Consider the following 27,704-nt stretch of genomic DNA (forward strand, 5'->3'; position numbering starts at 1 on the left):
AGAGGCAAGGCAGGACAGGCAGGAGTTGAAAGGGACCTGAGCTACTTAGAGAGACCCGTGTTAAACAAAGCAAAGCAACACAATCCAACAACACAACAGAAAGAAAACAAGTAGCAAAAAATAAATATTCCACTTAATATGATACTTTGCAGTCTTAACTGGATTGATTTATTGAAAAGGTCTCTATTTTATTAGTTGGTCTTTCCTCAGTACAAAATTTCTAAACTGCTGGTTTTACAACGAGGAGGGTTTTTCTGAGCTCACAGTTTTGGCAACCAAGAGCACGGTGCCTGCTACAGCGATCTTCTTCTCCAGTTCCCTCACTGCAGTGAAATCAAGAAGCACAGGAAGCTCCTGTGAGAATGGAGTTCCCAGAACTCTTTCAAGGACATGCTAAAGACTTCCCACCAGGTCCTACCTCCCAACACTGACACTCTGAGGACCAATTAAGCCCTCAGTCACCACAGATCCACGGGAAACAAAACCATGGCAGTTTCTAAGAAATTATGGTAGGTTCAACTGCCATGGTTAAATATTTGTTCATCTCAAACTGATGTTTAAACCATAACTCAGAAATGGTGCTAAACTATATGAAAGTATTTTTGTATGTTTCAACTCAGATCTGTCTTTCCCAGGGATGAGAAATCACACTGACTTGCTTGAGAAAAGTAATAACAGATGGATTCTCACCATACCCTTGTTGAGCACCTGTTAAGGTCTGTGTCATTTCAAACACTGAAGCCCTGATGAATGTGGTCTTATCACATTGTCTTAAGCATCTGGGATGTTTCTCTTGGAATTTAGAAATCTAACCGGATTTTTAGTTCATCTGGGCAGCAAGATTAGGGCAAGTATTTAATCCTTCCCCTATGCAAAATAATTTACCTCTCATTTTTTAAGAATCATCTCGACACACACACACACACACACACACACACATTCTAATGTTATCTGTATGAGCATACCCTGAGGCTTTGTCAAACTTTCAAAGTAATACATTATATAGGCTGCATATACGGACATGACACATGACTATTATCTCTCTATCCAACATTTATCTTCATTTCTAAATTTTTACATCTTTATCAGTTTTTCATGTGTGTGCTTATATGCACATATGTATAGATAAAGAGGTCAAAGGGCAATTTGTGGAAGTCAATTCTCTACCATGTATATTCTTTGTATTGAACTCAGGCTGTGAGGGTTGTTGGCAGGCACCCTTCCTCAGTGAGCTTTCCAGCCAGCCAGCCCTTTTCCTGTATTTCTACTAAAGTCTTACTTTATTCTCTCTCTCTCTCTCTCTCTCTCTCTCTCTCTCTCTCTCTCTCTCTCTCTCTCTCTCTCTCTCTGTGTGTGTGTGTGTGTGTGTGTGCACATGCACACAAATGCAGGCTTTGAATTCCTTGGGCCTGAAATTTTGGAAACCAAAATTAAATCTTCTACAAGAGCAACAGATGCTCTTAGCACCGAGACATCTCTCCAACTGCACCCATTTCTTCATGTATTTTTAACTGGCTAACTTCAGTGAGAGATTTTTGGGCACTAAACACAAATATCTAGAATTTTAAAACATAGATCTTCTTAAAGTTTTCATGCAACCATATTTGTTTCAACCCATACAATATGTAAAGGGTATTAATATATGTCATAGTTAATCTTAATAAATATTAATTACAAAAAAAATAATTCCTGAAAGTTCACACTTGTTCTTGAAAATTTATTTTTATATTTACCATGTGTGTTTGCTATGGGTATATGCTCATTAACGCAGGTGTGTGCAGAGGCCAGAGTTGTCAGGTGCCCTGGAGATGGAGTTATGGATAATCTTTGTGAACTTCCCAACATGGTGCTGGGAAGTGATCTTGAGTTCACTGTCAGAGCAATGTATGCTCTTCACCAAAGAGCTGTCACTCCAGCCCCCAATCTAGACTACTTAGACATGGGTCTTATTGTAGTTTAGATCTTTCATTAGGCATCAGGTCTTCAAGGCTACAGAATTCTTTTCCCTAATTTCTTAACTAACTGATATGTATAAATACATAAAATTTGTATTACTATTATATATGTAATATAATTATGTAATACACTATACTATGTAATATAGCAGATGATATTGGCATAAATACAATTATATATTATTTAGGAGAAAATAATTTCCAGATATTTCTTTGTAAAACTGCTTATCCTTCAAATGCAGGCTTCCACCATGTTAATCAGGCAATCTATACAGAGAAAAATGTAAAGACATTCATTCTTCAGAGACAGGCAACTAATAGTCAAATGGCTTTGGAAATAAGGAGCGTAAATTGTAACTTGAGAATTGGTGGATTGACATTGCCTGTGTATGTTGTTCTTTGGCGAAGGCAGGAAAATATCTGCTTGTGACTTTCACAGCTTGTGATCCTGCAACCTTTGTCTACTTTCGTCAGTGTTTGGAGAGGGAAGACAGAGACTGTGTTTAAAAACACTTGACAGTAAGTGGCTGGCAAACTTACATGAAGAACAGTCTTGATTAATCGAGATCTTTCCGTAGGACCATTTTAATTAAGTGCTTAATTTGTATTATCTTCTTTAATCTTCAAAAATGACTTTGGTATTGACAAAACTGTGTCTATTCAATAGATTTAGGCACTAAAAAATTCTAGGATGAGGATTCAATCCCACAGATGGCTTCCTCAGAGGTTCTGCTTTCGAGAACACACTGTAATTCATCTTTCTGCAGATTAGAGGGGCAGCTTCATCAGGCTTCAATCAATTTGGACTGTAATCGCCTTTATGTGCTTTCTAAGTCTAAAACGCTGAAGCCCACAATTCCGTGGAGCATGGAACTTGACCGTCTGAAACCTGTCCCATCTAAACAGCAGCCACTGTTTCTTCTTTATAGTTAGTGTCTGTCCTTGATATCCTGCTTCTGAACATTGATCATAGTTCAAAACTTAGTTTAAAATACTGATGAAAGGGCAGCTTTGTAATGAAGGAATGCATGTCAAGACGTTAGAAGCAGTAGTTAGGAATCAGTAACTCCTAGTGTAATTCTTTCACTAAAATTTGGTAAGATGTAGGCCTTATTATTATTTTTAGCATGATAATCCAGTTTGTACTATGCATTAGGAACTGACTAACAAATTAGTAATCCTTCATAGCTTCTACTGCAATTATTTCACTGCAATTTGGTCACAGTCAGGCTTTTCCCCCAATATTACAAAGAAATATCATGGATACTATCTGAAATGCTTCCTCCCTTTCTTCTCCTCTCCTTTGATTTCTTCCTTCTTTTCCATTTATTATTAGTGTGAGTATGTAAGTGTGTGTGTGTGCACGCGTGCATGCACACGTGCACGCGTGTGCACGCAGTGTATGTCCTTGGGAGCATGAATGCCGTGGTAGGCAAATGTAGAGGCATTGACAACCATGGAATTCTTGTGTATCGACCTGGACTCAAGTGGGCAGGCTTACGCTACAAGCACTGTATTTGCTGAGTTCTTTTGGCAGTCCTTTTCTTCCTTTTTTGAGACAGGGTCCTACACTGTAGCTCAGGATGCTTTGGAACTTACTCTGTATTTCAGACTGGCCTGAAAATAGGAATCCTCCTGCCCCAGTGTCCCGAGCGCCAAGATTACAAGCATGACAGGTCATGCCCACTGTGCCTAAAGCTTTTCTTAAACTCAGATTCACTGTGCACTTGTTTACTCATCAGGCAGCCATCTGAATTTTTTCCAAAGGATAAGTATAAAGGGATTGTTGACTATAAAACAACAACTAATGCTTCTACTGAAAAAATTCAGAATACTTGTGCCCTAATGAACTGAAATTCAAAGTCCAAAACACACTTTACAGATCATCTCCTCCGCATGGTGTTCCATTTCAAAGCTGCTGCAATGAACATAACATTAGTTGAACAAACATCTCAGTCTAATCAAGCATCTGCTTGCCATCCCGCATTGCGTAGCTGCAGAGATCTGCCACACTTTCTCTAGTATTCTCAATGGGTTTCTGTGTTTATAAAGGTCCAGAAATAATCTTACAATTTCTCCTCCATATGGTGCCGGGGAAATTGGCATAAGATCCTTTCTGACAGAACGCATACATGGCTCTCTTATTCCAGAATATCAAAAGTTTGCCACAAAGACAAAACTATCAAACAAATGTTTAAACCACCCTCTGTTTAATCTTATCTGACTGATTTAGGTCCTGCATGTGTCAACTTCAGTGCAATGAAAACAAACAAAATTCTCTGTCTCCTTCTCTAATTTGAGGTCTACTTGTTAAGCACGATCTCAATCGATTTTTAATATTAATTTCTTTAAGATGCAGGATGTATTATTGTTTAGCCGAGGACCAGACATGACATCATTCTGTGGACATTATCTATATTTTGGTACTGATTATATACACAGAAGAGACGAAGAGGACACACTTGGATAGTTATTGAACTGATTGATAGCTGGCTCAGTCATTTAAGTCCGAAGAATCTCATGGCTAATACGTGTTCCAGTTTCACAACTGCCTCAAATGTCTGAAAGGATTTTACCTTATGTAAATGAAACCAGAATCAAAACCTTTGAAGCAGGTTGTACTTAAGCTGCACAGAGAACATTGACAACTACACACTGTATTCTATCATCTTAAACTTAAAATTGAATGCATTCTACCATCCTTAAAAGTATATTACGACAGTGAATTACAAATCTGAAGCTGATGTTGCTTTTACTATGTCTGAATACACTCATCAGCAAATATGCCTGTATATGATTTAATGAAGGCAATATTTAAGATATTAGAAAATATTAGCCAGCCATAGTAGTGAGCACCGCTAATTCCAGGATTTAGGAGGTTGAAATAGCAGAGCTACATGCTTCAGACAAGTCTGAAACACACAGTGAGCTCTAGGTCAGCCTGGGTTGTGGTGCAAAATTGTCTCAAAAAAGAAACAAGAAGCAAATAAACAAAAAAAGGAAGCAAGCACATATATTAAAGCTAAAACATTAGAAAATATAAAATAGCATAACCGTTCATAATGTCACTCTTAAGTTAAAAAATTAATTTTCAATATTGACTGAAAACCAAAGGGAATGAGCATTGCATAAAACCTTGTTGTTGGCTTAGGCAGTGTCCTGGTGTGACGCTTGCTTTCGTCTATGGTAATGAAGAGATTTAACGTGGGAGCTCAATGTGAAGCAATAGTCACATGGTTCCTTTAACCTGGTCAAGACACATTGCCAGATACTTCAATTAATGTGCGCCAGGGTCACAAAATCCATTTCTTATCAGCCTAAAACACTCACGCGGTAAATTTTATTTTCAAACCCCAATCTCTAAATTGAATCTGTGTACCTAAAAACTAGAGCACAGAAACCTAGTCGTTGGGTTTTCTCCCAGATAGCACCTTCAGAAATGGCACACGACTTTGTATGCTATATTTAGCTAAAATATTTGGTTAGATTCTCATCGTCCCAGAAAAAGGCACCAGCCCTTTCCATGGCAATAGCAGACCCAAGTGTTAATTTCCTCCTTAGTCTAGGGACCAGTTTTGAAGTCTTCTGACATTCTGTCTCATGGCAATGGTAATTTATTTGGGAACTTTAAAACAATTTAACGTAGATCTATGAATCTGTATACTAATACGTATTTCTTGGTAGTATAAATTATGTATCTGAACATAAGATTTCAGAAAAAAATCTTGTTACTATGGAAAACAGCACTGCCATGCAGTACATCCCAGGAGAAGCGATGTTTCACGAGTTGGGCTTGTCTGGCCAGCACCACTCAAGATAATAACATTTTTAATGAAAATTCTTTGACTTGAATATAAAATACGATCGTTTGCTACATCTGGGTGCTGGAACTTTCTCCTGTGTTCCAGTTGTTATAAACACAGTTTGTTTTTCTTTTCCATACAGCCTCATTCTCATCCTAATCCCAGCTGTAGGCAAAGGGTGGTGCTGCCAGACCAGCGCCCCTACCTGTGACCAGTGGTAGTGCACCGAATTCTTAAGTAAGCCAGTCAAAACATTGGACAAGTCTTAAGGACTTAGTTTTCAGAAAAATTGCAATATGCACACTAAACAAGTATATTTCTATCCATTTTTAAGAACGGTCCAAATGCTATGCACATTTTTGTCCATGTTGTGTAATACGAGATGAACAGTGAAGTCTTCTCATAAAACCATATAATATCAGAGCAAGAGTTAGGTGTTTTGTAAAAAGAGAGAGAGAGAGAGAGAGAGAGAGAGAGAGAGAGAGAGAGAATGAGAGAGAGAGAGAACATAAAATCATATCACAAACAATCATGAAAAAGTTTCAGAAATATTTACAACTTTTAAGTTGATGATGTCTTGCCATTCTCCTGAACCAGTAATCTTCCAGTTGGTTACATCTCTACCAAAGAGGACAGAAAAACGCCATTTTTTTTTTCTGAGAAGAGGTGTCTGAGGTAGGCATAATTATGGAATATTAAAATACTACTTTGTATTGAAATAAGGTTTGTGGATGAAGATAGAAGTATTTTTCATAAGTTTTACATTTGCGCGAGTGTCAATCATCACATAAAATGATTCAAAGTTGTAGAGAGGTCTCACTTATCACCAACATACATGTCATCCCTTTTTTCAGTTCAGTCAAACTTATAAATGGATAATAACATAACATGCTTTATAACTAATTGTAACAAAATGAAGTCTTTCACATTGTACTTATTATTGTAAAAAGGTAAAGCCTGATCTTTGGTAGTTTCTTAGAAATAAACAGAGCTTCATGATGTGTTGTATTTATAAAGAGCTGGTTATAGAAAAGAAAGAAAGGTGTTGGTTAGGTCTACGAACAACACAGAAAGATCTTTTTGTAACCCAAACTCTCAAGTCTATTAGCAAATTAGAAACAAACGACTCAATTTTTCTCAGTGCCAATGTTTTTGTACATGATAGAATTGTGAAAAACTCAGGCTGGTAAGAGAAGATCAAGTAAGAAAAAGTAGTCATTTTGATTCTTGGACTTTTCAAGAGACAAAAGTGAGACTCCCTTTCTCAAACATAGGATTGTAGCAAGACCTGGTTGTCAACAGTATAGCTGCCTTAGTCAGTGCTAACAACTTAGTTTACTAATCTCTGAAGAAGTTTCCAAAGCGACAAATTAAAATTCAGGCTTGCCTCATTGATCATTCAAAATGAAACAGGAAAAAAACAGATATATGGAATAAATCAACCTGAAATTTTGTGCTGCCCTTGCTCATTTTTTTTATATAATTTTCAGATAACTATACTGAGTATTCCTCTCTAGTCAAATATTTGGGTTGAGATTATATATCGGAGAGTCTCTGTTTATATCATTTTCAGTGAGCAAAATTACAAAAGGTAAGTGCTGGGCTAAGCAAAAGTTCCATTCATTGGTGTTCTTTTCTCTTCTCTCTCTCTCTCTCTCTCTCTCTCTCTCTCTCTCTCTCTCTCTCTCTCTCTCTCTCTCTCTCTCTCTGTGAGGTTCATACCCATACAAGGGTATGATGTGTGCCAGCACACAGAGGATAGAGGCTCACATTGAGTCTCTTCCTTGATAACTTTCCACCTTATTTGGTCTCTCTCTTCCTCATTTTTTTTTCATGCTACCATACTGCCTTATGAAGGTGCTGGGAATCTAAATTCAAGTCCCCATGCTAGTGCAGTGGGCAGAGTGGGCAGTTTACATCCACTGAGCCATCTCTCTAGCTCACGATTCACAATGTCTTCATAAAGGGCATGCATGAAAGGCACCAGGACCTCTGCACGCATGTTATGACTGTTGCTTGGCGTTTCTGTGAGATTCTTAACTGTAGGAACAGGTATATAATATGCTGACTCTTTTGCCTGCTCTTGCAACTCTTTACCTCCTATTAGGTTGCCTTGTCCAGCCTCCATACGGGGACTTTCACCTTGTCTTATTGTATCTTGTTTCATTCTGTTTGCCTGTTGTCTCATGGAGGTCTGCTCTTTTTGGAAGAGGAGATACAGGGGCAGTGAATCAAGGGGACAAGGGAGGTGAAGGGAGCCAGGAGGGGTGGAGGGAGGGGAACTGTAGTTCGGATGTATTGTGTCAGAGAAAAATCTATTTTCAATTAGAAAAAGAGAAAGGACTAGCAATACAGGAAGGCACTGTTCACAGGTGAAGCATGTTATAGATTGACAAGGCATTTTGTTGGTATCTAAGGACACAAACAAGAATAAGAAATAGTCAGCAGGGCTTTCAGTCACTACTGAAATGCACTTCAAAAAATGTATTGATCTAAAACAAAATAAAATCGCTATGACATGGAAAAACTATAATTCATAATAAATAGAATATTTTAGTCTTACAAAGAAATTGACTTATGAGTTGGGCCTTAGGCAATGAATATTAGTTTATGCTATTCCCAATACTGAAATAACTCAGTTTCTACCATGAACGCTAACTGAGCATTCTATCCCAGTCATCATACCCGGTACAAAGATTTGTGTTTGCGAGGCGACACCTATTGCCCTGCATCTGCACGCACTCCTCAAGGGGAGAACTCCCAACTGCCGGGGAGGATAGCTATAGTTCCCTAAGTACGTGGACAAATACACAAATCTGCCTTGTTGACTCATCTACTTTTATTATCCAGAAATGCTAATACAGTGCTTCTCTCGGTGCCCTTCTATTTAGTACCTCGCATTGTAGTTCTGCAACTGTAATATACACAAGAAGAATCTTTGAAGGCTGACTCAAAGATTCATTTTAAAGGAAGAAGAAGGCAAAGAGTTATCAGCTACAGGCCAGCATGGTCTGATGTACAGTATCTGCCTGGAAACACGGAGAGACAGTCCGAGGTCACATCCAGCTCAGCAGGAAATAGTATCTCTCTCCAGGGTTTTAAGTGAGGAGGATATGGGCAAGAAGATGAAAATGTCTCATGCATTGGCCACGCCAGCTCCAAAGGCTAGCTAAAACAACGCTGACATTATTATAATCACGGAAGTTGTAAGTGATTAAAATAAGTGGAGTTCAGTCAAATGTAGTCACTGATTTTCTTCAGCAATGCACTATACCTGACTACCAGGTATGGAATACATTCCAATCTTGCTGACTTTTTAATATGAAAATCAAAAACTAATTATTTAATAAAGACTTGAAAACACATAGATTATTTCTTTACCGAGTTTTTGAGATAAAGTGAGAAAGGATTTGAGAAGCATTAAGAGGAGTAATTGGGGTATCACAAAAAGGGTACTGCTGAGATGATCTAAAGATCTCGATTGCTCTGGCCTTGATATATCCTTCACTGATGTGTGTACAAATTTTATATTTAACTCTTTTCTATTCTGTGTGCTGGTTATTCTTATAGGACAAGAAACTCAGCAATGGGAGACTTTAGTTTTACTCTTCTGGTATTTTACTGCTGACGTTCTACAGCATGGTAAGTGTGCATGTGGAGGCCTGACGGCAAAGTTGGTTCTCTTCTTCAATCATGGGTTCTAGGGTTTGAACTCAGCTTGTCAGTCATCCACGGAAAGGGTTTTCCCACTGATCTACCTCCGAGAGCCTCCTTACTGTTTTACAAACACGCCTTGCAGTGCTGAAATTACACCAGCCAATTACCCTGTTACCTTCGCTACTGAAGAGGGATAAGAAGAGTCTAGATACAAGAAAGTGAGAGACAAGGCAAGTTTAGGACATATCATATAAGGATGTGCTTGGTAATGCCCACTCTGATATTTTGCTACCTATTCCTTTTTTGTGGTTTAGGTGCAAAATTTTTCAAGATTTTCTTGAGCATATTAATATTCAGTGTTTTTCTTGAATTTGTTTTTTTGGAAAATAGCATCTTAAGCAGCCACCTAAATTTATACTCCATTAATTAAAAAGTACAGAATACCCTTACTACAAGGGCAGCTTACTATCTTAGTGCACTTATTCTTGAGTGCAGACAGTGGGCCCCTGAGAGATTTCATGAGTTGTATCTTAAGTCTTTGACTTCTCATGGCCCCCTCTGAGGTCCGCATGTGAAGCACCTTGGCTTCCAGGAGTGTAGGGAAAATAGCCAATCACTTGCATTTCATGTACGACTTTTACTAATGCACTAAAAGTTATACACATTGTTTACTTCCTTTAACTTATGCTATCGATTCCACTGATAATTCTGTGGGTAGGAGAAAGGAGGTGGGGGCTGTTAGAATTAGAACTATTTACTTTTACTTCAATGAGGTTTAATTTCCTTATTTGTCAACCTACCTCACTTGGTAGTTCAAAGATTGGTCTAAAGCAATTTGTTGAATATGTTTTCTCTAACTAATTACTTATCTATAAATTGGGATAATACTAGCTCACATTCCTGAGAGTTTTTGTGAGAACTGAATTTACGAATATGTGTGAAGCATTTAGAGTAGTGTACAAGTTGAAGAAAACATTGAAGTTAACATTAGTATGCCACTGATTTTGTTAAGCTGTGTTCCTCAAACAATTTGACTATTATAACAATTAACTCACGTAGAAAATAAAACATATAGGAAAATAAATAACAGCATGTTTGTGATTTGGTAACACCCTTTAAAGGGGGCTACAGGTAACTGACATTCACAGGACAAAGGAAATGTCATTAATTCTCTAAAATAAAGTGGAAACAATAGTCTCCAGGAACAGTAGAACCACAGCACAGAAAGGAGGAATATGGATGCAGTGGTTATGTCCTCCAATGCATGGCATTGGAGGTAAGTACCTTCAATATGTAAACCAGATGTAAAGTATGGATTTACATCTGCTAGGGGGCTAATATCTAAAATATATAAAGAACTAACACTCTAAATATAAAGAAAACAATCCTATTATAAAATGGCATACAGTTAATTCCTAGAAGAGAAAACTCAAATTGTTGAGAAATATTTACAGAAATATTTAACATGCTTAAGGAAAACATTAGGGAAATGCAAATTGAAACTACTTTGAGATTTAATCTTCCACCTCAAGTATGGTTACTATCAATAAAACAAGTGCCAGCTCATATAATGAGACATGGAGCATCTATTGGCGGAACTGAAACTTGTGCAGCCACTGCGGAAATCACTCTGTTGGTTCCTCAGGACACTGGAAATAGATTTACTTCAATGTCCATCTATGCCACTCCTGGGCATATACTCAAAAGATGTCTCAGCCTACTACAGAGACACTTGCTTCCTTGTTTATTGGTTGTCTATTCATCACAGACAGAATTGGAAACAGCCTAGACCTTCTTCAACAGAAGAATAAAGAAAATATTCTCCATGTATTCAAAAATAAAATCTGGAAAATTTCAAGTAAATGGATGGAAGTAGAAAAAAAGATCAGCCCGAGTGAGGAAATCCAGATTCAGAAAGAAAAATATGGTTTGTATTTGCTTTTATTAAAATATTAGAGGGTTGTCAATGACAAGCAAGCTATGATTCATAGAACCACAGAGGTTATGCATAGAGTAATGTAATAGGGGAGGGGCAAATAGATCTCATTAGGAAAAGGAAATAGAATAAATAGCTAGGGATGAGTGAGGGGACACGTAACAAGGGGATCAAAGGGGGAGAGTTAGATGAGAGAGGAAACACGAGAAAAGGCTGCTAAAATAAGGGGCTAATCAGAGGGTTGCTATGGAAACCTAAGGCAGAATAGAATCTCCTTAAAATATATATCTATATGAAGGAAATATAACTGAAGTTACCAAATAGTGGGGAGACACAGCCCCAATTGCCTACTTCTTGTGGCTCAACGAAGCCTTCAGTTTTAGGAATGGATAACATCTAATTGAACTATTGGCTAAAAGAGTCCAATTGGAATACCTGAACAATCCAGGCTATTGCCAAGACTGTAGGTTGCTCTCCACAAACTAACTGTGACTTTCTACTGCTGAAGACAACACCTACCTATTCAACTCATTGAACGTGGAGAAATCAAACTGATTCTCTCATCGAGCTTTTACCCCTACATGCTAGCATCTTGGGTTCAGTAAGGTACTCCTCAGGCTATCAAAAGAGAAATGTAAACATCATGCCAGCCACAAACCCTTTAATCTACAATGGCGTCCTGACTACAAGATATGCTAGGACAATGGTGGCACAAATCTTGTGCGGTTAACAAACCAATATTTGATTTTACTCAAAGCACTTTCCATGAGGAGGAACCCTTACCCAACACTGTTTGGGTGACCAAGAACCTGAAATTAGATAGCTCAGCGTCTTACAGTAAAACCAAAAACTACTGTTAACAAAAAGATAAAGTAAAATGATGCTTAATGACATTCTGCTATACTCATATATCAGCGCCTTGCTCATCCAGCACCAGAGTAGTTTCTTCCTGCAGCAGATGGGAACCAGTGTAGACACCCACAGCCAATATTATCCAGAGAGTGAGAGACCGTGGAACATTCAGCCCTTAAAAGGATGACTCCATTAAACCCTTCCCCTCACAGCTCAGGGTTTCTTGCAGAAAAGGAAACAAAAAGAGTGTAAGAATCAGAGAAGATGAAACACAACACTGAAATAAGACCTTCTGTGAGCACATATGAACCCACAGAGGCAGAGGCAGCAATATAGCCTGCACATTTCTGCACCAGATTTTTTATGTATATATGTATGGCTTCCGTGAGTGTGCAAATGAGTGAGTCTCCATTTATTGTGTCTTCTCTTGAACTCTCTCCTTCTGCTAGTTTTTTTGTACAATTTTTGGTGTATTTTTTGTTTTATCATATTATACTCCACTCCACTCCACTATACTGTTATATTATTATCTCTTAGTAGATGTATGCTTTGGATTGAAAGGCTAAAATGGAGTGGATATGGATAGGAGTGGAGGTGGGAAGGAACTAATTGGAATACATGTAGGGGAAAATATTCAGAATATATTATGTGAGAAAAAAATGTTTTTTTTATTAAAGGGGAAAAATATGAATATTTGCCTGGATGTATGTGTGTGTACCACCTGTTGGCCATGAGCTGGGGAGATGGATCAGATGTCAAGAACATTTATTGCTCTTGCAGAGGCCTGGGGTTCAGTTCCCAGTACTTTCATGAAAACTCACAGCCCACAACTCTAGTTCCAGCATCTCAGCCACCCGATTCTGCCTTCCTGAGGCCCCTCAGTCATACATGCACACACACACAGATGTAGGAAGTCACACACTTTAAAAAAATGTCTTTTTAAAAAAGAACAAAAGAAAGCAGGACAAGAGAGGAGAAGGAAAAAGTGGAAAGGTGGGGAGGAAGGAGCAGTGAGGGAAGAATGATTGCCAAGAACGGCCCAACTCTCTGCTGAAGATCTAAGTTTCACACAAAAACAGTCAAGGTTGCTTTTATTTTGTTTTTATTTTATCTTAGCTGGAATTGTGTGTGTGTCTTTGATTGAGTACTCCTTCCACATTCTGAGTTCATAGATATTTAGTCTCAATCCTTAGGAAGCTGCTCAGACATTTTCTGGTGTCACATTATGAGAGTAGAGTTCTATAAGCATCTGTGTGTTCCTCCTTAGATAATGATGAAAACTTATTTTTATTTATCAGTTATTATTTATTTTCATTGCATTATTTGTTTTTGTGAGTGCATGTGCTCGTGTGTGCAGGATCAAGTGATCACAGAGTCTATGAGGTCACAGGATAACTTTCTGGAAACTGTAGGTTCTTTCCTTCCACCACATGGACCCTGGGGATAGGACTCATGTCACTGCATTTTCTGGTAAACTCCTTCACCAGTCGAGACATCTTGCTGGCCATGAATGCTGCCTTGTGGAGTGTGTCACATTTACAAAGAAAGCCAGTACCTCACGGTTTTCACCGGGTTGTTTCAGGATAGAAATGTTCCAAGCTATGAAAAGATGTTTACACATGTGCACAAGCGATCAACACTGCATCCTTCCCGACACTTCCTGTCCCCACCTGGGGCAGCTAGCTGTTTGTCTCGCTCCCACTCTGTCCACACCCCAACCTTTGCTCTACATAGTCAGTGTTTCTGCCAGGAGGGAGCCAGTCTCTCACATCCATTCTCGCACTTACACAAGCCTTGTATCATACAGGTGCTGTGCTTTAGATATATAGAGGAAAATCCGTATGCATCCAAACCTTCTCCTCTTACTGGCTTTTCATACTTTCCTCTTTATTTCATGGGGGAATGCTCTCTTCCTTCCCACACCTACAGTAACTGTGCAGCAGAATGCTACTAGAAGTGTGCTGAAATGCATAATTAATAGCAATATATATAGCAAAACTAAGAAACCTGTGTTAGGATAAAATAGTTTTAACAATTTCATGAGTTATTTATTTATTTATTTATTTATTGATTGATTGATTTATTAAAGATTTCTGCCTCCTCCCTGCCACCGCTTCCCATTTCCCTCCCCCTCCCACAATCAAGTCCCCCTCCCTAGTCAGCCCGAAGAGTAATCAGGGTTCCCTGCCCTGTGGGAAGTTCAAGGACCACCCACCTCCATCCAGGTCAAGTAAGGTGAGCATCCAAACTGCCTAGGCCTTTTTATTATGTATTAAAATATATATGCCTTATTTCTTCTTTTTTTAAAGTGCCCTCAAATATCTGGATGCTACAAAATTTTCAAATAAACTATGACCATTATCTCTATATGTCTCTTTAATATCTAATTTCTTCTCCAGGGTATTGCACTCTTGACCTAACTTCAAAGGCTGAGCTACCCTGATTAGCTCAGCTGGTTAAGAATATGTTGGCATTCATTGTCACTGTTAGACAGTCATGGGTCCAGGGTCTGAGTACTGTCTCTACCAGCTACTCCTAGGGAATGTGGAGATCACATTTCCACGGCTCTCTTTTCTTGTGTGCAAAAAAGCTGTGGCATGGTGTTTAATAAATGCTACTATGACCACTTCTAGTGGAATGTGGATGTGCAAATAGTACCTATCCTTTATGTTCAAAAAACTCTAACTTAAAACTGAGCATGTCCTGGGTAGAAGTGCAATGGCTATGATGTGGTTGTCAAACATGTCGTCCTGACGTTTCTACAGCAGTCTTTGATGTATTGTGATTTATCCGCCTACTCTACCCTATAGGTTCATCTTTTTAATAAAATTAAGATTTTATAATGTCTCCTCTTTGTTAATGAAAATCACATTCACAGCACCAACATCCTGACGAGCCCCACAGGTGGTTCATTCTGCCTTCAAGCATGAAATACTCGGGGCTTCTGGAAAACTTCAGGTGTGTTCAACTTCTAGATCTTTCTTACTGCTATTTTGTTGTTTAGTTTACTCCAGTGAAAAAAAGTCACATTATATAAATTGTCCAGACTCTTTATTAGCCAGTATTGTGCGTTTTCCTGCTTTCTCATTGATACTTTGGACATTTTGACAAATATAATTTATTTTTCTACCAGGCTCAACGTCATTTCTACTTCTCATGCTCCTACATTCTACAGATTCACTTTACAGACCACTTCACAGTCATTAATACAGATATTATTTAACTACTCCACTTAGTACTATGCCAAAGACTTCCTTGTTTATTTTTTCAATCTAGGTCATGGGGGTATTTCTAGCCAACTGCCTATGACCAATGAAGCCATTGAACCCAGAGGAGGACCTACTGTTGGTACTCACTGATACAAGTAAACTTTCTAACTGCTCTCCAAATACTTCCTCTTATACCCACAGGGAAGTATAGCTCTTAACATTCATCAATGAAGCTCCTTTTACAGTATATGGAGACAATTTCAGAAAGCCTCAAATGGTTAGAATGCAGAGAACAATTGACCATAGTTATACAGCTTCATATGATACACCTACAACACAACCCTTATACCTAAGGGCCAGACAAATCACAAAAGAGGGGACAGAAATGTTATAAGAGCCAGAGGACTAGAATGTTTGCTGAGAGACTGAGTCTTCCACATAGGACAGACAAACTGCATCTACTATGGTAGCCTATACAGATTTTGAAAAATAACAGTACCAATTGACATATCAACATGGATGAAGAGCACTCACAAGGCCCCATCACTAGAGGAAAAGCTACAATCAATTAATGATCACTGACAGGAAGCATTAGTCTTCCCTAGGTGAGAATAAACTTAGTTGGCTATACACTACCAAGTGGTCAGCCCTAAAGCCATAAACATACAAGCAATACTAAATGGGCAGAATTCAGGAGGATCTCTCTCTCTCTCTCTCTCTCTCTCTCTCTCTCTCTATATATATATATATATATATATATATATATATATGCATAAATTTGCATATTTTGACATTTAAAGAAAAGTTACAGCTGCAGAATTGGGCAACACTTGTGAACCAATTCTTTTCACCACTTCTTGGTTGCATTCCTTGACCCATTCTCCAAAGATAAAAGGGGCTTCTAACAGGGGAGGCATTGTAATAACACAGGCCTTGGGATCAATGTGCAATACTTATTATCAGTCTCAGTGATGACAGTGATGAGGATAATGATGATAAAAGTTACCAGTGACTCCCTGTCAATTAACAAATTGATTAGGTAAGATTAATTTATTATTAAGTCTTGTTTGCTTGGAACCATGTACACCATATTGTATATGACTGTTTAAAACGGACTCTTGTCATATAGTTAGTAGGAGTGAGCTATCACCGAAACATGTCTCTGGTATTTCTAAAAAATCAAATTCTCTATTGATCATGATGCTGATTGCTTTGATACTGGAAAAAAAAACAACTTCTAATTTTAAATCACTTGGCATCTTTATGGCTGAAATCCTACTCAGACATTTCTTACTGATACAGTGCCAAGCTTGCAAAGACACATAAGAAATATGAGGTATATCTATTTAGAGATAAAAAATCCAACAAAAAGATCTTCATAGCCAACATATAATCTACAATTTCAGTAATTGAAAATGTAATGTTTTAAGTTTAATTCTAAAGAACATATTAGCATACCTACTGAAAACGATGTTGAAAAGAGGAAAATCACTCTTTAGCAGTTTGGGAAGACATTACAAATTCAGATAATGACTACTAAATCAAGTGAATACGGAACTTCCTTTAACTAGAAATGGCATTTAAGTTAATGTATTTTTAAAAAGAAATAAATCCCAATACCAACTGGTTCAGAGTGAGAAGAAATTGCAAGTCACAAGTCTTTCAGTAGTTTTTTTCTCCCAATGAAAAATACTTTCCTTTTCTTTCTTTTTTTTTTTTTTTTGCAGGCAGTAGAATCAGAGACAACGCTGTGTATTGGAATATGTATTTTTCAAATAAGTCATAAAAATCATGATTATTAGCTCATGGTTGTCAAAGGCCCAAACCAAAAGTTTATTGATGTTAATGATGATAATCATGACAGTAAAAGTATCTAAATCACAGAAAGGCAATGGTGTCTTTCAGAGCCACAGAATAGTTTGTAGTGATTAGTGGGAAAGCATGCTGATATATTGGAAGCAATATTTTGAAGGTCATTGAGCTATCAGCTTGCCTTCATGCTATTCAATTAAATACACACTAAAAATGTGTGATTATTTATGGTAAGTATTTTGTAGTGCTTGTAGAATAGCATATTACAAATTCTGGCTGGATGTAAGAACAGGAACGGCTGATGTAATGCACCATTAAGCAAACCGCATCTTTGCTATACATTTTTTAAGCATTAAACTAATTATGATGGGGTCTGGATTTTACTATATGCTGCATATTTAATCTTTTTAAGACCCTATCAAGTTAAATCACGAGACACAACTTGTTTATGCTATAAGCAACAGCATGCAATATTAACAAAGCACAATATCCTAGCTTAGCTTAATTAGAAAAAGTCCATGTGTTCTTAAATACATTTAGGAATATAACACCACATAGCTCTAATGTGAACTTACTACTTAATTATATTTGAAATTAATTTATATGACTTACAACCTCTTTTCCTTTTTCTGTCTCTCGGAATAGAATGTTTCTGTAATGATCTGCTTAAAATTAGCCTCTGTCGAGGATCATGGGAAACAAGAAAGAGGAAGCGAGTCTTGCTGGCAGGGAGAAGCACTGGCTGAGAGATTACAGCTCAATTGGATTACCAGGTGGCGTTTGCTCACCCTATCCAGTCAATTCTCTGAACTGCACCTTACAAAGACCCTTCCGACCAGGCTCTGCCCAGGCGCCACCAGGATATTCTATGGAAAGAATCTATCATAGAGAAGAATCTATTTTAAAATTCTCTTTTCTCCTCCTTCCTTTCTCTACCATTCTACTCCTCTCTCTCTCCCTTCTCTCTCTTCTCTACCCCTTTCCTTTCTCTTTTTCTTTTCTTTTTTTGTCTTTTCTTCTGAGAGGAACTATACTGGGCAGACTTTCCCCAAACTTGCAATCTTTCTGTTTGTCCTTCCACAAAGTATTCTGATTACAAGTGTGTGCTACCACAACACAATTCTATTTCCTACGCTTAACACCAAACTGAAATTAAGTAGTTTGCTACTACAGAAAACATCTAAGGAGCACACATGCCAACATCGACTGGGCTCTGGGAGCTTTCAGGGATATTGACTCTCTTCTTTGTGTTTTGACTTTCGGGCTCAACGACATAGCAATCTTTAACTTTCAAAGCAAAAAGTATGATGGGATAAATCAATATCAATACTAAAAGTACATTTTGACATAAGAAGTTCATGCTTGTTGATCAGTTAACTAGGTTTCTTTCTTAGATTCACATGAGCTCAGCAGCACAGGTGATTTCTGTTTGTTTGTGGAGAGCAGAAAGGAGCCGCCTCAGAACTGAATCTCATGAGCAGATCAGAAGAGATCAAGACTGTTTACCTTCACAAATCGTGACGCCGTTTCCAGAGAACCCCACACCACAGAAGCAGGCTTCCACACCATTGTGGATTTCACACTTGGCATTTGGTAGACACGGTGTCTTGGTGCAATTTTGTGTGTAGGAGCAATTCAACAGAGTGGAGAAACCCACTAAATAAAATCAAACATAGACCTTATCAAAAACAGGAAACTTCCCATTCTTGTGTTAAAGATCAATACTCCACAGTGCTCTTATTTCTTTTTATCTAAAACGGTGTATTATGAAAAGTTCCCAATAACTCATTTAGTTAAACCTTGGAAGAAAAGTGACTAGACCTAAAGATTAAGGAACTCATAAGTTTCAGTAAAACTAAAACATAATGGAGAATCCAGCCTTATAATAAAAACTATGAGGTCATTCAGTCCAGGAAACTCAGTATCTCATGCCGCTGAAGTGAAGTGGTTACTTGCAAAGGTATAGCCTAATTACAAAGCAATTTCCCTTCTCTTGCCTTGGGAGTTACCTTTTCTCTCCAGAAACCAAGGTAAATTGAGTATCTGGGTCTCCACAAACTAAAATCTTTTATTTTAAAGATGTTACTTGTCATATCTACGAGAAGAAATGCATGTCCCTGCCCTTCACCCAGTGTTCTGGCACTTGTCATTCTGCTCTTTTCAGGACAAAAATGCCTTTTAGGGTATCTTGTATTAGGAGAAATGAAAACAAAGTTCAGCACACTGTTCTGTGATTGGGCTCTCAGCCACAGGACACCTGCCCAACGTGACAAACAAAACTGTTTTGAGGGCTGTAGGAAACGATAAGCAAAATCATAGAGCGTTGCTTTTTATTGTCCTGTTCCAGGCCCACTTAAAAGCAAGCTTGGAACGGAACAGGGATGAATCACAAAGCCATTGTTCCCAAAAAGAGTTGTCCTGGGTAAATGGTCCTTATCTGGTACCCAGAGAGTCTTACACAGTCAGGTCTAAGTCCCAGCCCTTTCTAAGACTATAGGTACTTCCTAAACCTGGATTAATTTGCCTTCAAAGAAGTGATTTATCATCTCTCCCCATGCATTACCAAAACAGGATTTTAAATGAACCCAAACTTCAGGCAGGCAGTAGCTTTAAAAATGTCAGGAAGCCTCTCTCAAGCATTTGCGGTTTAGATTTCCCAAGTTTCTTGGAGGCGATCACAAGAAAGGTCAAAGTCTGAGACTTCGAGGACTTTCGGGATTTCTCCAGGAAAAATAAAGAGGTAAAGGCCCCGGGTCGTGAGTAGCAAGGTCCAGAGTGAAAAGGCCAAGCAGAAAAACATCCTGTGAAAGCCCGAGTCTGTTTTCCTTGGAGACCTTGCCAGACACACTTAACACTTGAACCCCAGCTGGTGAAAAGTCTCATTCCCTGGTTCCCTGCAGGTGGGCGCTCTGCTGCCTCCCAGGCCCAGCCCATACTCACCTAGAAGCGGGAGGAGTCTCATTGGAAGCCACGGAGCTGGCTGCAGAGCGCTCAAGGCTGGAGTGCGGGTCTGTCCTGGAGCTGGGCAGGCGCGGCAGGGTCCCGCTCAGTCCCCTGTGACGCACAGCTTCCTCCTGTCACTTTCCGGCCTCTTTTGTGTGAATATGTGCACAGCCCTGAGTCTGCAGGCCACGTCCGGCTCCAGGCCCCTTCACCCAAACAGCCTGGGCTCCATTCCCAGGCTGTGGCCTCAAATTCCCTAGAGGAGCAACGTGGGGCCTCTGATGTGGCTTCGTATATGCTCCAGGAGCAGCCACTAGAGTGTCCTGAAAACTTGTACTCACAGATCTCTCAGACCTATTGGGAGCCTTTTCTGGGATAGCGTCCAGAAGAGAGCCTCTGAGTCCCACTGATAGCTGTTCTGAAAGGCAAAGGGGCCAAGGCGGCAAGAGGAGCCCAGGGTCTCTGAGGCATTGGATCAGTGCTCAGTTTTCACCTGATTCAAGGACCCAGGAGCAAAACTGTGGTTAAAGAAAGAGTGACATATAAAAAAACAAGTAAAACTAAACGTCAAGCTTTGCGACTAAAAAATGCAGAAGCATAAATTGTTTTCTCTTTTCCAGCTAGATGTCAAGGGCGATTCACCATTGCGCCCCTCCCCCCCGCTCACCGCACCCCTGGACAAGCTCTGCATCATACCCAGCTTTGTTTTAACTGTTTGTGCGTGAGTCTGTTTTGTCAGCGACTGTCTTTCAGATTGGAGAATAGAAAAGGAGGAAACAGAATAAGATCCAGAGACGGCGGTTGCCTCCAAGGAAACAGCATCTTCCAGACACAGCAAGACCCATACAGATGTGAACTCACACAGACTGTAACAGCATGCATGAGACCTGCACTGGTTCAAACCGGACACTGAACACTAAGTCCCACGTCTAAACAAGAAGCTATTAGCAAGGAAAGGGAACTCAGTTTTCTTCAGTGAAGAGCCACTAGGTATCTCGAGCACAGTTCAAGGCAGCCCAGCCCCCATGACCAAGAACTGTCAACACAAAGCGGATAAATATTATTTTATAGGCTTTTGTTTAGCGTTGTTTGAGTATTTTTTGTCTTTTTAAAAATTTTTGATATATATTTTAATCTTCGATCATACATTACATCCTAACTGTAGTTTCCCCTTCTTGCATTACTCCCAGTTCCTACCCCCCATCTCCCCTCTCCCCAGAACCACCCTCCTCTGTTTCTGTCGATTCTCATTTATTTGGGGGGAAGAGAGGAGCAAACTAAGCTGACTTAATTAGGGTAGGAGATGGGGAGGATCTGTGAGGAGCTCCAAGAGAGGAAACACGACCATAATTTTAAATAAGAAAGTAAATAAAACTACTCAAACAGAAAAAAAAATAATTCTAGCTTAAAATAAAATGAACTTGCCGACAAACTAATTTATAATAATAGAAATTAGACACATATTTGCCTGAGATTGGGGCAAACTGGGAGACAGACCACAGAAATGAGCAACGGGGAATCTTGGGATAAAGCAGAGTCACACACCTTGCTGAGTGTGTGTGTGACACCCAAATTAATTCAATAGTATGTTTAAACCGGCGTGCCCTGTTGTGTGCAAGCTGAAGAAGCTGTTGGTGTAAAGAAACGGAGGAAGTTCCTCCCACTAGCACGAGCCATCTTACCTTAGGAAGCAGGGCACAGCTCAGACACATCCAGTGTGTCTGCTGAGGAAGACCACCGAGAATCTACCTTTGTACAGAGCCTCTTCTCATAATGAGCGTCAACTCCGCGGATCTTGCAATAATGAGGCAGCTAGAAACCAGCCACTAAGGTGCCAGAGCTTGCACACGGATCACATGCCCTTTATCCTTCACAGGATTCCTGACTCTTCCTAGCTTAATTTAAGATGAGATAAATAAATAAATAAATTTGTCTCTGAGAATGATTCTACTACCTGTAAAGAAAATGAGGGCCAGAATGTCATGTGACTGCCCCACGGTCCCACAGCTGGCCCACGGAGCTGGCCTGGATGACAGCTCAGGATTTTTTGCTCCAAGCCCCTGTTGTAGGTGATCTTTCTCTCATGGTGCTCCCCTATGAAGATTGTGTCAAGAAGGTGGAGCTGGTCAGAGAGTTCGGACAGGGAGGTCAAAAGGTGATTTGAGTGCTTATATTTCATGTTTATTTATTAAAAGAATAATTTCCTTATTCTCCTTTTCTCTTTTTAAACACTGGAGAGCAATGCAATGGGGAATTCCATGAGTATCTGGATGAAGAAGCCCAAGGAACTCTCCAAGGCAAGGAGCAATCTGACCGTAATTAAAGAAACAGACAGTCATCTCCTGGGCAAGAGCAGCCTGCTGGTGCTGGGTTGACATGGGTAGATTCTTGAAAGAGCTGTGTGAAGCCAGAACGACCCAGCCGATTTGGTGTAGCCATGCGTGGATAGCCGTGTCTTCTAACCACGGCTTGCTTTGATTGCCTTTGAGGCAGAGGGTATGGGGGTGCTCAATTTGTTACATGTGGGAAAGGTTAGATTCTTTTACCCATGCCATAAAGCCAGGATGAGGACTCATTTTGAAAGGAAAAAGGGGAATGATTCTGCCATCATTGTTAAACTAGCGGCATTCTAGTGACTTGAATCAATCTGTGTGGTCTGAGGTTTTTAGGTTAAATGAAGTTGAGTTTCAATGTACATTTGCAAAAACTAGATTCAAAGGGCTTAAATATAGAAATTCATTATTTTATGAGAAAAGTTATATACCAAGACACAGAACCTATTTGAAAAAGTTATTAATCTAAAATAATTTACTCCACCTATCTGACACACACATTTAACCTTTAGATTTTCCCAAAGATAAGAGAAGATAGCAAAATCTTCGCAAATGTTATTCTTGCATAAAAATTAAAAGCAAATTAGCACGTGAATGCTGCATAAATATGTTTTCTCGGTTTGTGCCTATTAAAAGCTGGGAGCTTATTCATACTTCGAAAATGATGTCATACAAAGGACACAGAGTGTTTAATGGTGCTTGTGGTTTTAAGATTGCTCATTGTAAGATCAGAATCATTTTAACGTGCATTGTTTGAGAAAGTCTGTATTGTGGGACAGATTAGATATGAGCTCAGTGTATGGCTCTGAATCCATTGTCTTTATAGTACTTCAGAAAGGCACTGGGACTTTTCAATAAAAATATTTTGTCAGTGAAGGAAAACCTATTTTAAAAGCAGGGATTACAAAGGAATTATACGTGTGTCTGTCGGTGTGACCTAATGTACACGAGCGCCGTGTCGATGAAGGCAAGAAGAGCGTGCTTGGTGATTGTTCTGTAATTGGAATTACAGTCAGGTGTGAGCTGCCTGTGGCAGGTGCTGGGAACTGAAACTCAGTGCTCTGCAAGAGCAATATGTGCCTTGAACTTCCAAGCCATCTCTCTAGCCTCATGTTGAACTTTTGAAGACTGCAGTCACCTAAGACTTTACTTTGCTTGAAGTACACCACATGGAAAGAAGTCACTTTAAGGCTCCTGTCTGTGGCTTTGGAGAAAGATTGGCACACTAGTCCATTCCATCTCAAAATGTGAGGTCTTAGTGCTTTGTCTTACTTCTGCCTTCAAGAGGGTAGCCTTGAGGTGACCTTGAGAAGGTCAAACTGCGAAGATCTGGGCTTAGCACTTCACTTCATATAGTGGGCCCTGGAAAATTTGCTGATTGTCAATTGATTATATTACATGGAAGCACCACCACCCACCTGTCAGAGGACAGTGTGTGTAACACAGTGTGGTACACACTACATACCAAATGTACTGTCTTGTAACATTGAACACACCTAATATAAGACATCAATACGCAGGGTATGAAGACATTATCCAGAGCCATGGTTATCTTTCCCACAAAGGCCAGTGCTAGGAATGCTATGCCCTTTGCCCATTCCTTGGTTAGAATAACATTTTTTTTATCATAAATCTTGTGCTTGGATTCTTTTCCAGGCCAGTGATTATTGCTCCAAATATTAGTTATTCTCCACCATTCATGTTTGCTAAAGTTAGTGAATTTTTGTCTCCAATTTGTAAATTGAAGTAATTCATTATGACTTCACATCTTTGAAGTGATTCATTATGACATTATATATTCTATTTCTTTAGGCTGTTAAGTAGAACATAAGTTTCTATGCAGAGCTTTCCAGAATTGTTCAATTAGCGTCAAAGGCAGCACTAACAGGACCTGGGGTGCAACTCAGTTGGTAGAATGCTTTCTTAGTGTGCACGAGCCCAGGCCTCTCATCCCAGAACGCTGGAGGTGGAGTGAGGATCAGATAAGGAGGTATGCTTGACTTCATTGTGATTCTGAGATTAGTCTGGAGAGATGATACTGTCTCAAATAGAAAACAAGACGGTGCACAAATACAAAATTCCCATTCTATACTTGGCAAACATACTATAGAAAAGTGAAGAAACAATTTGAATTATGTGTAAAGGAAGACTAATTTGATACTGTATGATTAATATTAAAAAGTTAAAAAGCTTCAGTACTGTCTCAGCTCCCACAGCATATGACAACTCCCAAGAACAGATAAAGGTAAGGCCTCCCATGGGGAGTCAACAAAGCCTGCAACAAGGCCTTGCCCTTTCTGAGGAGTGGATAGGGGTGGGTTGGTGGGAGGTGATGGAGGGGAAGAGAGGGTGAAGGGGAAACTGTGGTTGGTCTGTGAAATGAATAAAGTAAAATAGAAAATAAATAAATAAATAAGAAGCATTAGCCAGAGACAGAGAGAGACAGAGAGAGACAGAGAGAGACAGAGAGAGACAGAGAGAGGACTGAGTGACACACGGACTTGTCTGTTTAAGGTCTTACTTCACCTAGTTTCTTGGAATGCAGAGTCAGGACCGTCGTTCTGTAGTTCTGTGTCACTATTATAATTATGTAATTAGTTAATGGCTGATTGTTAGGTCCTGTGGAAGCAGAAAGCCCCCCCCCCCCGAGTCTTGTCTACATAGTTCCAGACTAGCTTAGTTGTACTGCTGTAACACAGCAACAAGTACAGCAGATCAGTGGCTCTCATTGACTGGCTCCATGAGTAAATGCATTTATACAACAGTGCATAGTCAAATCTGTTCAAAATGCTATTTTGCGTTGGGAGATTTGCTGGAAATGCTTGTCTTGGGTATCTTCAGTGTTCCAGACACATTTTATGGCATTTCTACTGCGAGGGCCTGTATTTTCCCGTATTCATTAAAACAACAACAACACAACGAAAGAATAAGCCACAGCTGAACTTAATTATTTGAACAGGAATTCAGGTTTCTAAATAGGATGCGGGGGCAAGTCTTTCCATTTTGTCTTCTCGTTAATTCATGAACTAACAAGAGAATGAGGAGCTACTGCAGTGTTCAGACCTACCTCGATACTTCAAGCACATCTCAAAATGTGTGTCCTCCGTAGGTTTTGGAGTTTTGTAAATACATTATATCAAAAATAGGGCTGGGAGACAGTTCAGCTAACAAACCTCTTGTCACCCAAGAGTGGAGGTAAATGCAAAGGGGGATCTGAAACCCAGCTGAAAACCCAGCACCGGGGGAGAAAACAGGGTTCCTAGGGCAAGTGGGCTAGGAGACTAGCCAAACTGGTGAGCTCTGATTTCAAAGTTAGAGATCCTGCCTCAGTGTGTAAGGGGAGGAACAGGCGAGGAAGACACCCAATATCAAACTCTGCTATGCACACGGACAAGCACATATGACCTCCTACACATGCAAACACACATATGCAAGCATATCACACCCCCGTAATATGTAAAATTATTGTCTTAATATACATTTGTACTTAAGTATCATCCAATTATGATGTATTTAAAAGAATATTTTCAAAGCTGACTTCCTGAGTGTGAGCAGGAATACTTGTCTAGTTTCTAGCTGGGGATGCTCTCAGTAGAAAGGGGTCAGAGCATCCGAAGATTTTCATTGTGTTGTGGAAGGGAGGGGACCAGAGTTCTTTTTCAGGCTGTTTTGTGACTTTCAGAAAAATCACTAAACTTTTGAATATTCTGGGAACAGTTTTCTATTCTGCATGACTGGTTCTCTCTGAAGATTCCACTTCTGAAGATTTATAAACTGGAATTCAAACTTGGAAATAGAGCCTTCTGAACCAGACCTGGAGAAGGAAGGGAAGGTAGAGAGAGGTAGAGCGAGAGCAAGAGAGAGAGAGAGAGAGAGAGAGAGATAGAGAGAGAGAGAGAGAGAGAGAGAGAGAGAGAGAGATCTATGCTAATTATTTGCCTTTTGTCAGACTTCCAAATTGTTTCATTAATTTATCTTCCTTTGTTTGGACCTTTTCCCTGTCATACAAATATTAAAGTGACCTCATCTTTTCAAAGGGCAGCGCTTCTAAAACAGATACCGCAGTGAGATAGCTTTCTATTTAATAGTGTTACACATTTTAGCTCTGCTTCCCACATGTCATAGTGCTGATTCATTCAGAGTTGATTGCTCTGGTTCATCAAATTGCTCTGAATAACATCTCAAGAGGTTACCAAATCCATCAGGATGCATGAGTAATTTAAATAATTTCTTCAGGTTTGCAATGCATTATACATTATATTAAACTTCATCTACCTTTGGGCTTTTTCAATCGCTAGTTTATTTTATCTTCATATAATTCTTCACAATTGATCATTTATTTTAGGAAAATTAAATATTATAATTGAGCAGTAAGAGCAACTTACACCCATTGTTTGTGATGAACACATGGAAGATACAAGTCGTGGTTCAGAGACCTGAGGAGCATCTTTTTTTTTTTATTTCCTATCACACTGGGAATTTTCTTTTTAGACACACTCTTTCTGCTTTGTCACACACCTTTAATTTTGGCCAAGATTTAATTTTCCTTTATAACATGTTTTATTAATAGCCTTCTGGGAAGGGATGTTGGCTTAAGTAGAAAGTGCCTTGAAAGTCTAGATTACATTAACTGATACGCTTTTGTACTTTTTCTTATTTTAAGTTTTTTTATATAACATCATGGTTGTTCATTTTCTCCATTTCTCACTCTATGTTATATATAATCATAAACAGTATCAACTCCATTGATTGCAAATATAATTTTAGCCATAATGAAGTGATTAGACAAATTTGAAGGTCATCATCTAATCTTTCAAAAATCCTGATTCCACATGATATTACTGGCACATCCCTCATAAATTAGCATCGTCATAAGAGACTATCATATACTTCTATTTTACTAATATATGTCTCAGATCATTTTATGAGGCAGTTGTACCATTTCTCTAAAATGTTTTTATAGGGGGCTGGAGAGATGGCTCAGTGGTTAAGAGCATTGCCTGCTCTTCCAAAGGTCCTGAGTTCAATTCCCGGCAACCACATGGTGGCTCACAACCATCTGTAAAGAGGTCTGGTGCCCTCTTCTGGCCTGCAGGCATACACATAGACAGAATACTGTATACACAATAAATAAATAAAATAAATATTTTAAAAAAAGACTGGGGAGTCAATAGATAGTTTCAGGATCATTAAAAATTTAAAAA

At 39.1% G+C, this 27,704-nt stretch overlaps 1 protein-coding gene across 1 annotated transcript in view; it reads right to left on the reverse strand.

The window, feature by feature from the left end:
- Positions 1 to 20,349, reverse strand: part of Adgrl4 (adhesion G protein-coupled receptor L4) — an 86,076-nt gene extending 65,727 nt beyond the window's left edge. The window contains exons 1-3 of the mRNA XM_050149484.1: positions 20,165 to 20,349; positions 18,731 to 18,880; positions 265 to 323 (exon numbers count right to left, since the gene is read on the reverse strand). Of these exons, the coding sequence (XP_050005441.1) occupies positions 265 to 323; positions 18,731 to 18,880; positions 20,165 to 20,186 (231 nt within the window). The 5' untranslated portion in view covers positions 20,187 to 20,349. The remainder of the gene's footprint in view (positions 1 to 264; positions 324 to 18,730; positions 18,881 to 20,164) is intronic.
- Between the last annotated feature and the right edge of the window lie 7,355 nt (positions 20,350 to 27,704).

The sequence above is a fragment of the Alexandromys fortis genome, unplaced genomic scaffold, assembly GCF_014885135.2.
Source record: "Alexandromys fortis isolate MF-2015 unplaced genomic scaffold, M_Fortis_MF-2015_v1.1 scaffold_68, whole genome shotgun sequence".
Taxonomy (NCBI): Eukaryota; Metazoa; Chordata; class Mammalia; order Rodentia; family Cricetidae; genus Alexandromys; species Alexandromys fortis.